Here is a 13,442-nt window from a genome sequence, read left to right as displayed (position 1 = left end):
CAGTAAGGGAGCAGGCAATATAAAATACTAGGGAAGGGAAGAGTCGAAGAAGACGTATGAAAATTTTATTTAATAATAAAAATAAGTATTTTTAATTTTTTTTTTTAGTATTTAAATAAATAATAATTTATATTAAAAATTAATACTAAGAGAAGCAGGGGGCGCAGTACGCCACAGAGGCTTGTCTGTTGTCTCCTTCGCTGTGATCTTCAACCTTTTTAATTTCTTTTTCTCTTTTTATTTTTGACGGGTGTTCAGTGTTCACTCATCACTGTGATCTTGAACCTGAACAAATAACACTATAACAGCACCTCCCACCCAAAAAAAAAAGATCTCTCTGTTCGCCTCTCCTTGTCCGTGTCCGTGACCGTCACCGTCACCGTTACCGTCACCGTCATCCCCGCTCTTTCACTAACTCACTCAAAATCAATAAATTACTTAGTAGCAACCACCAACACTCCCTCATTCAGTCTCTTCAAGTTTCATTCATAATTCTAATTATTATATTATTCCTAAACACTTGAATGAGAAACAAGAAATCGTTAGAATTGAAATAATTGTAATAATAATAACAATGGAAGGTCCTGTCATCAACGAGTCCACATTCTCCTCCGCCAACCCTTCCTCTTACTCTCTCTCTGAGATTTGGCCCGCCACCGCAACCACCTTCACTCCCATCCACAACCATAAGAGGAAGGAATCATCCCCCTCCTCCTCCACCACCACCGCCACCGCCAATCACTTGGTTTGCCTTCTCTCTTTCATATGTAACTGTATGCTATTTGCAGTTATTGTTATGCTGAGCTGGATTATAGTTGGTTAGTTAGTTAGTTAGTTACAGTTAACAACAAACTATTCTTACCAGCTGAGCTAACTAATTGATTGCTTACTTACTTACTCACTCTGTTTTGGAAACTGAATTTCGTGTTCTGGTTTGGAGCAGAATGATTCGTACGGCAATAAGCATAGGAAACTGGAAGGATCCTTCCAGGAGGAAAACCGTGCTGGCGATTCAAAAGCCGTGGTAGGTGCCAGTTTAGTTGCCGGTAACAAGTTAGCTCGGGAAGGTGGTGGTGGCGGCGGAGGCGGCGGCGCTGCTAAGCCTTCTTGTGAGCAACCGCCTAAACAAGACTACATCCATGTGAGAGCCAGGAGAGGCCAGGCTACCGATAGCCACAGTCTCGCTGAGAGAGTATATATTTTTTTTTCTTTTCGAACTTTCTTTCCTCTGTTTCTAAATGAGCTTTGCTTGTATGAGAAGTATTCGAATTCTTTTTTTCTCTTTTCATATATATATGTATGTTTGTTTATGTTTGTTGCTTGTTAAGGAGCATATTGCTTATGATAACAAGTTTTTTGCAGGCCAGGAGAGAAAAGATTAGTGAGAGGATGAAAATTCTTCAAGATTTAGTCCCTGGATGTAACAAGGTAATAATCTTATCTGTTGGATCAGTGATATATTATTGTTGCTATATAATTTAGATTTTGATTTAATTGAATATTTATCTTTGTTCTGTTTTGTTTTGTTCAGGTAATTGGCAAAGCACTTGTGTTAGATGAGATAATCAATTACATACAGTCGCTGCAGCGTCAGGTTGAGGTAGATCTCTTTGTTTCGTCTGTCATGATGGAGCACTACCCATTGATATTATCTTTCGTTTGTACCAATGAATTTAATTCTGAGCAATATATCTTGATTTTTGCAGTTCCTTTCAATGAAGCTTGAAGCAGTTAATTCAAGATTGAACATGAATTCTGTTGTTGAATGTTTTCCTTCAAAAGACGTAAGGCCATCATTTTTTTACCTTAATCCGCTTGGCTTAGATAAATGTTTAAGCAAAATTCAATATAAAGTTCTATATACTATGACATTCTTAAACCAAAATGATTAATTTTGTAGAAAACTAATCTTAATTGACGAAAGTCAGAGCTTGCAAGTAGGAGGTGTGTTACTGTGTAACTACTAACAGGCTAACAAACTAGATGTTTTATACATAGATAACTAAGATAAGGAAACAAGAATACAATAGAATGCACACAGTTGATATTGTCCGAAAATAATAGTAAACAAGCTAATAAGGTTGATGAAATTGAGAAAACATGGCCGAACCCATTTTTGAACCAATGAAAATGAATAAGAAAATTTTGGAAAGGAAGAAAACTGGGATGCAGGGTTGCTTGATAAATATGACACCAATATTTTGAATGTCTGGTTTGAATGGTTTGTGGAAATCTTCAGGACCTTGCAAACCTTTCTTTGTTGCCTAAATATGAATTAAAAGGGGCTTAACAAAAGAACAAGCTAGATTGTTTGTGAATCTGTGGATCCAGATTCATCTGATCAAGTTAATTGTTATGTAGATTGATTCCATGTAAACATGGTTAAACCAGTTACTTAACTAGTCAAGGGACTGATTCCATGTTTAATTGTTGAACTGTGGCAGCCTCACCCTTGCTGTGCTATTAATTTTGATTAATACTAATTGATTTAGTTTTGATGATGACATTTTTTTTCCCTTCTAAATTTGCAATATTATTATTCAGGAGAGCCGCATTCCAAGAGTTTACGTTTGACATCCCATGTATTTGTAATTCTGTTCATGTATATATGTATATCTTGGTAAAACATTTATATCTAGTTTGCGGTTTTGTGTAGAGTTTCTCATATTTTTCAATCCTTAACCTTATCGTACAGCCTATGTAGTTATATTATCACTTGTATGCATGTGGCTGATAGGATTTTATAGAAATATGAACTTAAGCATTTGAAGTGGAAAGCAATGCTGATTTAATGGGGCTGATAGAATTGTCATAGGAATATGAGCTTTAACATGATGGAGAAGTGGAAAGCCTCCCTAAACTTAACTTGCAACTCCCACACCAGAGACTCAATAAAAGCTAAAGCGCATTTCAGTATGTTGCTCTAGCAACAATTACTGGGCTTCTCATGTATGGAAGAATTTTTTTTCCTCTTTAAAACACAAAAAGGAACCTCAAAGCAGCAATATTTTCATTATTAGCTGAGTAAAAAAACTTAGTTGGACCATTTGATTGTTTGAAATGGTCCCAATTTGTGTTCGCATGTGTCTGTATTGAGATCCTTTTAAATACCTAGTGGGAAACCATATCTTAAAAGCTAGCTATTAAGAGAAACAACCATTTTCTTTAAATACAACCTTAAGCTTCCCATGCGGTTGTGGGACTTTGGGCACTTCAGAATACCCAAGTCCCTAACAGATTCTCAATATCATTCTTTTTCTTTTTGGTTTTATTAATTATTATTGTTATTATTATAATTATAATTAATATTTATTATGTTGGGCTGTTGGCTGTGTATGTGTTGAATTTTCCTTGTATTTCCTCTTTTTAGTAATAACTTGAACATACTTTTATGTGCAAAGTGACTTATTTGAGTTATGAGATGACTTAGCTAAGCAAATCCTAGTGCTATATCAATGAGCCCTCCGACCATCTTGAAAATTTGCAGGGTTCTCAAAGATAGAGATTCTCAATTAGGACATCATCTTCTTCACTCTGTGTATTGTTCTCTAGACCTAGAACATGTATCTACACCCTTTCTTGTTAGGACTGTTTATGTTCACAATATTGTGTTCTTAATAAGCTATTCTACAGGTTCAGGTTGGTAATCAGCCATTTGATATTGCCGGAATGATATTCGGATCACAAGCAACCAGGGGGTATGCACAGGGATCACAATCTGGATGGCTGCATATGCAATTAGGAGGTGATTTCGATAGAGTGGCATAATTTAAAGGAGATTCACTGGGAATGAGAGATCAAATAGTGTGGTTGGTTTTCCTTTTATCCATTTAACAACCCAGTCAATTGGTGCAGAGTGCCGTAGGTCTGTACGTCCATTCTCATAGTATGATGTCTTTTGTAGGAAGTGTATCTAATCTTCATGTGCACCATCTGATAGGCAACTCAAATAATCTTTAAGTGTGTATTGTTGTCTCAAATAATCTGATGTGAATGAGAGTAACTTCTCTTCTTATTTTCTATCAAAAAAAAAAAACTTCTCTTCTTTTTTGCTCCTTCAGGAGTTTAGGATGCATTAGCAGGCAGCCGTTTTTTCCATTGTTTTATAGTTATTTAATTATATTTGTAAGCATGGAGAATATTGAATTATTGATAGCAATTAATATAAAACTAATTAAGGAATTTTTTTTTTTTGGATAAAAGAAGAAATGACTATATTTTATGCGTGTAAAAGAAATTTTAAAAAATATCACTAATTGCAAAATTGAGAATGTACTTGTGGAGTTGTGGTGTAGTGAAAGTGCTTCGATGGCTTTATAGAACAGGATAGACATAGAATAGAAGAATAGAATAGAATGGTATAGACAGTATAGAAGTAGTGCAGTAAGATCAAACATAAGAATATACATTTGCACTAGGATAAAAAATACAAAGTTAATGTTCTCTCACAAAAGGTTACATTAACATTTTGCTTACAACCAGAGACAGCAGTAGTATAATTTGGATTTATTACATGTGAGATAGAAGTACATGCTAATAATAAGAATAGGGAAGTACTGAAAATAGTAATATAAACTAGTAAAACCCTAGACAACACAGGCATTGTGAGGGATGGAATGAAGTAACCAAAATAATCACTAGTAGTAGAAATCTCAAAGCTACCTAGTGTTTGTTTCATCACCTGTCTCTTTCTCTTTCTCTTTCTCTTTCTCGGCTACATTCTTATTTTGTAAGGATTGGTCTCCACTTTCTGCCGCCACCTCTGTCTTGTGTTCTGGCTTCTTATTCTTATTTTGTAAGGATTGGTCTCCACTTTCTGCCGCCACCTCTATCTTGTGTTCTGGCTTCTTCAGCATCCGGCCAAGAAGATATGTTTTCTCTGCTTTAACACCTTTCTTGGGGTCATTTTCTCCATTATTATTATTATTATCCTCACCTCCTTCGGCTTCAGCATGAGATAATTGAGCTTCCTTGATCTCTTCCTCCGGAAGTGCTCCATACTTGTTTCTGTAAACATCGCATTCGCTTTCTAAAGCTTTGACTTCCTCCTCTAGTTTAGCAAGCATTTCATTGGTTGCTTGCAAGTTCTCTTGTTCATACTCTATCTGCTCCTCCATCATTCTTTGATACTGCAAAGCATCCATCTGTAATGCAGCCTTCTCTTCTTGCAGGCGGGTGATCATCGCCATGGCGTTCTTCGCAGCAATAGCCGAAGCATTCCTTTCTTCATCCAACTCCATGCAAAGAGCCATGAGTGATTTATGATCCATATGAACCTGCCTTTTAAGAAGCGAGTTGGGATCATCTCCTTCAGTTTGAGCAGTTGCCTCGTTAGAATCGCCAGCCTGTTCTGTCTTTTCCAGTAGCGATTTCCTAGTAGTCCATCTGGGGCTGGTGCTTGTAGAAGTTGAATCTGTTATTGGAACCCAGAAGAACCTACTCTGAGTAGATCCCTCTGCAACCTCAGTGGCGATTTCGGTTTTTTCCAGTGGTGATTTCTTGTAAGACAATTTAGGACTGTTGCTCGGAGAGTCTGAAATTGGGAGCCAAAAGAACTTGCCACCCTTTAAGAAAGTTGGGCTTCTTGGAGACTCACCAAAGAACTTGATACCCTTTGCAAAAGAGGGGGTTGTTTTGGGGGTGGTTTCACTGTTTCCTTCCTCACCTTCTGCCAATGGAGGCAAAGAGGTACTTTTTGCTTCTTCTCTTACTGTATAAATTTTGAAAAGAACGTTATCAAAGTAGGTATATGACTCCAAAGTGGCATCATTACTTCGAATGCAAGTAAATCATACAATAGCACCTTTAAGAGCAATTCCATTGCTCCGTTTCAGTTCAATTTCGTTTGGGAGTCATAAAATATGACCTCGGTATTTCTGATACCACAATGTCATAAATAATAATCAATTCATTATAAACTTTATATAAGGTGGCAAAATTTTGATTCTCCACCAAAGTGAAACCATCTCTCTAAAATGAGATTGGTCTCATTTCACCAATCATCTCCAATACAAAGTAAAATTTAAAACCGTTTCACTTCATGTACACGTCAAATTTTAAACTCCAAAAACACTCCATTGGAAACTTTAAAAACCTGAAACAGATAAAATTGTCTGCTAGAATTCCATGGTCAAACTGATGTAACATTATTGTTATTATTCCCATCAACTAATGACGTGTATCCCAAGAAATTTAATATACTTACATCTGATCTTTAGAGTTTTTCCACTGCCATCTTCATTCTCTGACAGAAGCCTGAGTGCTGCGGATCGGACATGAGGCGATTCAAGACCACTGGATTCCTCATTCTTTGATGTGGTGTTTGGATGAGCTCGCGGTGAGGCAGCCGGAGCTCGCAAGTGGGCACCTGAACTCTTCCCCTTTGAGACGGAAGACTTGGTTGATGTCGCTCCACAGCATGCACACTTGTGAATCCTGCCTTTCTCAAACTGCATGATCCCATCGTCCTTCAAGCTCAAGTGAACTTTTTGTCCATCTTCTACAAAGAATTCTAGATCCCTCTGAAGAATCCCTAGAAGAGACTTATATGTCTCTGAATCGGAATCCTTCCCGTTCGCGAATGAAAACAGGCACCTTTCGCACATCTTCCTTATATCAGTGATCTTCTTGTGTTGGGTGCAGAAAAACAAAGAAGAAATCTCTTTCTTGTGAGATTCACACCAACAATTGTTGTAATAAAAAGTTGGAGTTCTATGAGCTAGAATATGTGCCATTCTAGTGCACAACCAACATGGGATTTGCAATTCAAAATACACAGCTAATTCATTAGCAAAAAGTGCAATAAACCCATCAAGGAAAAGAAGAATTATCAACACCCATTCAAGCAATACATTCATCAAAAAGAGTGGCAGCTTTCCCAATTTTTGCTCAACAAAACGAGTAAATGGTTTAGTGGCCATGTTGGCTTTATTCTCTTTTTATTTTTTCTTTTAATGTTTCATGTAACAATGGTGGGTGACTGGGTGTTGTGACGGTTGAGGAGTTAGCAGAAATGGAACAAGAGAAGGAAGATCACATGACCTTCATTTTTTTTATTTTTTTCTTGTGCCCTTTTCACTTCCTGGCAGAGGAAAGAAGATAGAAAGATTTTTGATTTGATAACAAGTGAAGAATGTTTTGGGTGGTGGAACTAATTTTTGGCTAAGAAGAGAATGAAATAGAAGGGTGCATGGAGGGTGGTTAGTTAACGTTGACCTAAAATACCGGTAAGAATGGGGAAAAAAATTTTTCTTATCTATTTTTTTTTTTTTTTGTGTGATTCATTGGTTTTCTTGGTTGAGTTTAGTTTGTTAGATTGGTTGCTTTAATTAGCAAGTTAGAGATCCTTCTCTACAATTCATTACTGTATTTGTACCCATTTATTACTTTTTTTCATCATTATTGTTAAACAAATAGTATTTTTCTTTTTTTATTGTTTACGTAAATTATGAATTCTATTCTTACTCATTTTACGGATATGTCTCTTCTCCAATCTCCACCGTGCTATTATAAAAAAAATAGAGTAATTATCCTTACCCAAATTAATTTTCAAGAATTTTACAAACGGATATTTTAGTCCTTAAGAAAAATTAATACATAGATTAATCTTCAAGGATTTACTTCGGCAGAGTAAATCAGTTTTTAATTTATTTTTCGGCAGAGTAATTATCCAAATCAATTTCCAAGAATTTTTCTCTGTCAGACATAACAGTCCCTCGTTCATTTTATTTTTATTATATTATTAACTTAGCTGTGAGTATGTGGACGATGACACTAGCATATTAATACATTCTTTTTGTTAGAAACAAATAAGGTGAATAATGATGCTTTGAAATACAAATTAAAACATTTTCTTTTAATACAAACATGTTTTTTAAAATAGGACATCTTTTGATTATATTAAATACAAAAATATCAAATAGTTTCAACCATAAATTTCTTATAGAATAATCTCTAATAATTTTATTATTATTATTATTATTGTTGTTGTTGTTGTTGTTGTTGTTGTTGTTTGACTATATATATTATAAATACATACGTAAAAATTTAATGAATAAATTTATCATTATTTTTGTCCAAAAAATACAAAAATTATGGTACATTATTAGGCTCATTTTTTTTAATATTGGTTAGGATTTGGTGTAATGCTTCGTTATTGGATGTGGTGGTGTTTTGCATGTATCTGGGGGCTAACAATCCGCAGGGGGTAAATTGCGTTACCCAAATATTTTTTTTTAATAAAAAAAGACAATACAAGGGGCGTATTATTTTTTTGAAAATTTTAAAAAACAATACAAGGGGGCATATTGTATTAGTTTAATATTATAAACATAATACAAGAGGGACGTATTGTCAATACAAGAACAGCGTATTGCCAGAACGTAGGGGGCGTACTGTATTTTTTAGATTAAAAAATATACCTCGAGTATTATAAAAAGAAGAACGAATTTGTTGAGTGTGAGTGTAGTTTATTTCGTTGAGAGAGTAAGAGAAGAAAAATGGAGGAAAGTGTTAGTTTGAAAATATATTATAATGGCCAAATCTTTCCACAAACATCCGAAGGTGTGAGTTTTGTATGTGAAAATCCATATGATCTTGTTATTCCTTTTGGAATAACATATGAGGAATTTAAGAGTATACTTTGTCAATGTGTTGATAATCAAATATTAAAGAGGGTCACAAATATTTTTTATAGACAGCCTGTGTTAGTATTTGGTGGTTTTATTCAATTTCAAATAATGTATGTGGTTGACGATGCAAGTATGCAAGGGATGTTTTTGATCTACCAACAAACACGGGCACAAGTGTCAGTTATCGAGTTATATGTTGAGTTCGAAGAATTAGTTGAGGTTAATTTACCCGAACCTAACATCGACTGGATGGTTTATAACACTGAAAGTGAAGAGGAATTCGAAGGCACTTATCATATTGTTGGTCCAGTTGAAGATGTCGACGAAGATGATATCATAGTTGAGCCTGACGTTGCAGATGTGACAAATGCACTAACAAGCTAACATCTATCTAGATAGCCTTCTTTTATGCATGCTTTGGATCTAGACGTTATGAATGCACCAGAATTTTCTGAGTTTGTCAATGCAGGTAGGTAGTCTTCTATTTTTATTGTGATTAGTATTATAATAATTATTATTAGCCTTTATTATAATACGCATTACTATTATTGTTATTATTAGAATTGTGATTGCAGCAATTAAAGATTATACCATTCGTTGGGGTGTGAATTATCGAGTGTGTGAATCTGAGCCAATCACATTTTATGCTAAGTGTGTACAATATGGAACAAATTGCAATTGGCTTATCAGGGCTAGTCTTATTAAGAGAAAGTTTTGTTGGGTTATAAGGCGGTACAATGGTAGTCACACATGCTCCAGGATAACAATCTCTCAAGATTATGCCAAGATAAACTCAGACATGATTGTAGAGGTTATAAAGCCATTGGTTGAAGTTGATCCATCTTTAGAGGTGAAATCTGTGATTACTGAAGTGCAATCGAAATTCAATTATACGATAAGTTACTACAAAGCATGGCTGGCTAAGCAAAAGGCAATTGCGAATATTTTTGGTGGTTGGGAAGCTTCTTGTGAAGCTTTGCTGTCGTGGTATAAAGCAATGGTACAAAAAGATCCATCAGCTACAGTCGAGATCGAAACTGCACCAGCTTACCAAGGGGATGAGGTGGTCCAGGATATTAGGATACTGACACGGGTGTTTTGGAGCTTTTACCCTTGCATTAGAGCATTTAGGAGTTGCAAACCAATCGTCCAAATAGATGGCACATATCTGTATGGCAAATACAAAGGAGCTCTCTTATTTGTAGTTTCTCAGGATGGCAATGGCAATATTGTGCCTCTTATATTTGCCGTTGTTGAGGGTAGACTTCTGATGCATGGCACTTCTTTCTTACTCATTTGCGCACACATGTGGTGACGCGGGATGGTATCGGGCTTATCTCTGATCGACACAACTCTATTACCTCAGCAATAACACGTAGTAACGGATCATGGGAGCCTCCGAGAGCTATCCGCATGTTTTGTGTTAGGCACATAGCATCCAACTTCTTAAGGAATTTTAAGGCACCGTATTTACAGAAGTTGATTGTAAATATGGGTACGTAAATTATAGTGAAATACTGATGTTAGTGTTATGTGGTGATACTTATTTTTTTTCTTGTTTTTTTTACAGGTTATTGTAGGATCGTGCGTGAATTTAATGTGCAGTATGCAAGATTATATGAGCGTGGTGAGCTTACACTCAATGGCTCGATCGGATCCCACGTTAGCAATATGCTTTGGAGTTCGATAATGGATACCGCTGGGGTATTAAAGGGGGCGCGAAATCTTCCAATTACATCACTTGTCAAGACAACTTTTTATAGGCTAAATGAGTTGTTCACTAGGAAGAGGGCTGAGGTTGAGACTCGACTGAATGCAGGACATGTATTCTCTGAATATGCAATCAACAAACTTCAATTAAATCAGGAGGCAGCGGGAAACATCCAAGTTAACATGTTTGATAGGCAGAACGAGGTCTTTGAGGTGCACGAGATGCCCAGAGGTTTAGAGTATGCGGTAAATCTCCATCAACGGCATTGTGATTGTGGTGAGTTTCAGACATATCGAATTCCTTGTCATCATGTCTTTGCGTGTTCTGCGAACCAACGACTTGATTGGCAACAATATGTTCATGACATATATAGGATGGAGGAGATAAAAAAGGTGTATAGAGCAAGGTTTAAGCCATTAGGGAACCCAGCAACATGGCCTATGTATCAAGGACCAAGGCACATACCTAATCCGCACTTAAAGCAAGTATCCAAAGGACGTCCCAAAATAACTCGCTTCTTGAATGAAATGGATATGCGTGATCTGCGTGGTCCTAGGCGTTGCAGGCTTTGTGGAGTCCAGGGTCATAGTCGAAGTAGATGCCCTCATCGTGCAGGGTCAAGTGCTAGTGGTGGTGCTCATAATTCGTAGGGTTTTTGGCATTTATTTACTTCTTGTATTGGATTATGTACTACATTATGAGTTAAATTAAACAAAACTACTATAGCAATCTTACCACAATAACAGCATTACAACAATAGGTGAACAACAAATATAAAGATTACTTGCTAAATGTCTTTTTCACAAATTTAGTACATTTTTTACTGCCTTTTTTATTGTGGAAGGGGTATATCTACTTGTGCTCCTACGTGTTGTGTCAATCCTCAAGTTATACCCCTTTGTACATCGGTAGTGTGGAAACTTCTCGCACCTTCCACCCCATCTATATCTTCCGCCGCAGCTGCATAACATGAACAACCACAAGATTAAATACACTAATATTAAATACACCAATATTAAATACACTATTACCATCGCTATCATCTTCACTGTCGTCCTCACCATCATTATCAGCCGCAGTCATTAGTGCTTGCACTTGAGGAAAATTAACATCATTACTATGACCAATCCTTCTAGCGACACTCTGGATCGAGTCAACAGACCTTCTAGACCCCGAGCATGGAGAGGGACTGCGACATCTTAGTCTCGAATCCACAGATGACCGACCCAGCGCAATTTGAGGTGATCCCTGACTATGCTGTGGTGCCTACTCGTTAACTGTAGGAGGTTGATGCTGGGATTGCTGCACTTGTAGCTGAGGGTCAAAGAACAAGTCATTTACCCATTGAGATGTCTCTATTTCAGCCACTTACTGATATAGCTGGCGGTTTGATGATTGTGCAGCTGTGTCTACATGCTGTGACATAAAAGGTCAATAATATCCCTGGTAGGGCGGCATGTGTAATGAGTGTGAGTCAGGGAACAACTGACTGAAGAACGATGGTCCAGGCTCAGGGTTTGGCTGTGTGTACGAGTACTGGTGTGGAAAGGAAGTTGGCAGTTGGTATGGGTGTATGATGGGCTATGGCTGTGGCTGTGGCTGTGGCTGTGACTGTGGTTGTGAAACATAACCAGTCAATCGCAGGTGAGCCCCATATGCTTCTGTATACCATTGCATATACCGATCAGATGCTTGATAGTGTAGTGCAGGATCACCAACCAGAACGAAACTCAAACGGTTTGTCCATCTCATAATGTATCCAGAATGCTCAACTCTCCAATCTTTGTTCTTTGGTCCAGTCAGAACCACGTTGTGAGATTCTGCAAGACGAGTAGCTTCTCTAGGAACTTCCTGTGCCAGACCGAATTGCCTCATCACCCGGTCTGATGCATGCCACTCAATGCCTTCAAACGATATTAGTGGCACAATTGCACTCCACATCAATCGATGCTGTAAAATGTCATTTGGAACTACAATATTTTCTATATGATCAAGACTGTACGGGTTTCACACAAACTGCAAAAACATTCCAAAACGACTGCATAAATACAAACACAAATATAATGCCAATATTAATAACAACACTGTTATATAAATACCCCAAAAAAACTAACTCCATCTGCAGGAATATCATCTAGTAAACAACTGGTGTGAGAAATGGTCCACTTTTGGTATCCGTGAAACTGCGAGCGCCAAAACATCCAGTTGAAATAAAATAAATCTCTAACACTCAGAACCAATATATGTTATATAATATAATTAAACAATACATAAGCGATAATATGTTGACATATGAAATAATTTTACCTGCATGCAAGCAGAAAACTAGGATGTGATCGCACCGGTGCTAGGAACGGTAACCGTTCTCAAGCCCATATACAAAGCAATGCCAATGGGCCATCCACCTCCTTGCAATCATAACGTGATGTCCGACATAATGCTCTATACAAATGTGCCAGGCAAGCGGATCCCCAGCTAAAGCCTCTAATGTCAGAAAAATTTCGGAGCAAAGGCAAGAACTTCCAGTGGATTGTCATTCCTGACTTGTTGCAAAATAAATTTGTGCCAAACAACAATAATAAGTGTATCTTGACGTACATTTATCTACCAAGTGCGGTGTCCAACTGCATGCGCCGCTTTAGGGTGCGGAACCATGCAAGCTTGACACTGCTTCCTTTATGATCAGCGGCAGTAGGTACAATACCAAATTGTGTCATGAATTCATTTTCGAGGCCATTAGTGCTGCTATCTGTAAATCCTGACACCGGCATACCATCTATCGGGAGTCCAAATATCATTACAACATCCTCTAAGGTTATCGTGCATTCACCATGTGGAAGATGAAACATATGAGTCTTTGGACGCGATCGCTCCATTAAGGCATTTATAAGTGCATTGTGCAAAACAAGTTTTCCAATTTGAGATATGCGTTAGAATCCACTATCTCGTAACTCGATCTCAACTCGGGAATCATATGAATCTTGGTTCAGATGTCTTGATTCTAAATTTCTTGAACTCTGAAACAAATAAAAAATTATAATTAACAATAGCAACAAAAAAAATAAACAAACATAAATAATAATAATAATAATAATAATAAT

At 36.9% G+C, this 13,442-nt stretch overlaps 2 protein-coding genes across 6 annotated transcripts; one reads left to right on the top strand and one right to left on the bottom strand.

Moving 5' to 3' along the window:
* LOC107633840 (transcription factor bHLH79) lies at positions 180-5,279 on the top strand. Of its 4 annotated transcripts, none has more exons than XM_021123254.1 (7): positions 180-745; positions 944-1,192; positions 1,363-1,428; positions 1,532-1,600; positions 1,707-1,784; positions 3,488-3,538; positions 3,634-3,748. In XM_021123254.1, the coding sequence occupies exons 1-6, from the start codon at positions 575-577 to the stop codon at positions 3,500-3,502; spliced, it is 648 nt and encodes a 215-aa protein (XP_020978913.1). In that variant the 5' UTR covers positions 180-574; the 3' UTR covers positions 3,503-3,538; positions 3,634-3,748. The 4 variants fall into 4 exon arrangements, with proteins under 4 accessions (XP_020978913.1, XP_020978910.1, XP_020978906.1 ...); XM_021123251.1 differs by lacking the exon at positions 3,488-3,538 and adding an exon at positions 5,172-5,279 and having other exon boundaries at positions 184-745; positions 3,634-3,809; XM_021123247.1 differs by lacking the exon at positions 3,488-3,538 and adding an exon at positions 3,905-4,058 and having other exon boundaries at positions 184-745; positions 3,634-3,809.
* LOC107611024 (probable myosin-binding protein 5) lies at positions 4,013-6,954 on the bottom strand. Of its 2 annotated transcripts, XM_021123241.1 has the most exons (3): positions 6,206-6,954; positions 4,827-5,710; positions 4,013-4,760 (listed from the first exon to the last, which is right to left on the bottom strand). In XM_021123241.1, the coding sequence occupies exons 1-3, from the start codon at positions 6,918-6,920 to the stop codon at positions 4,659-4,661; spliced, it is 1,701 nt and encodes a 566-aa protein (XP_020978900.1). In that variant the 5' UTR covers positions 6,921-6,954; the 3' UTR covers positions 4,013-4,658. The 2 variants fall into 2 exon arrangements, with proteins under 2 accessions (XP_020978900.1, XP_016168480.1); XM_016312994.2 differs by having other exon boundaries at positions 4,013-5,710.

Source organism: Arachis ipaensis, chromosome B01, assembly GCF_000816755.2.
Source record: "Arachis ipaensis cultivar K30076 chromosome B01, Araip1.1, whole genome shotgun sequence".
Lineage (NCBI taxonomy): Eukaryota > Viridiplantae > Streptophyta > Magnoliopsida > Fabales > Fabaceae > Arachis > Arachis ipaensis.
The sequence above is the reverse complement of the archived record's forward strand: the minus strand, read 5'-3'. Positions and strand labels throughout refer to the sequence as shown.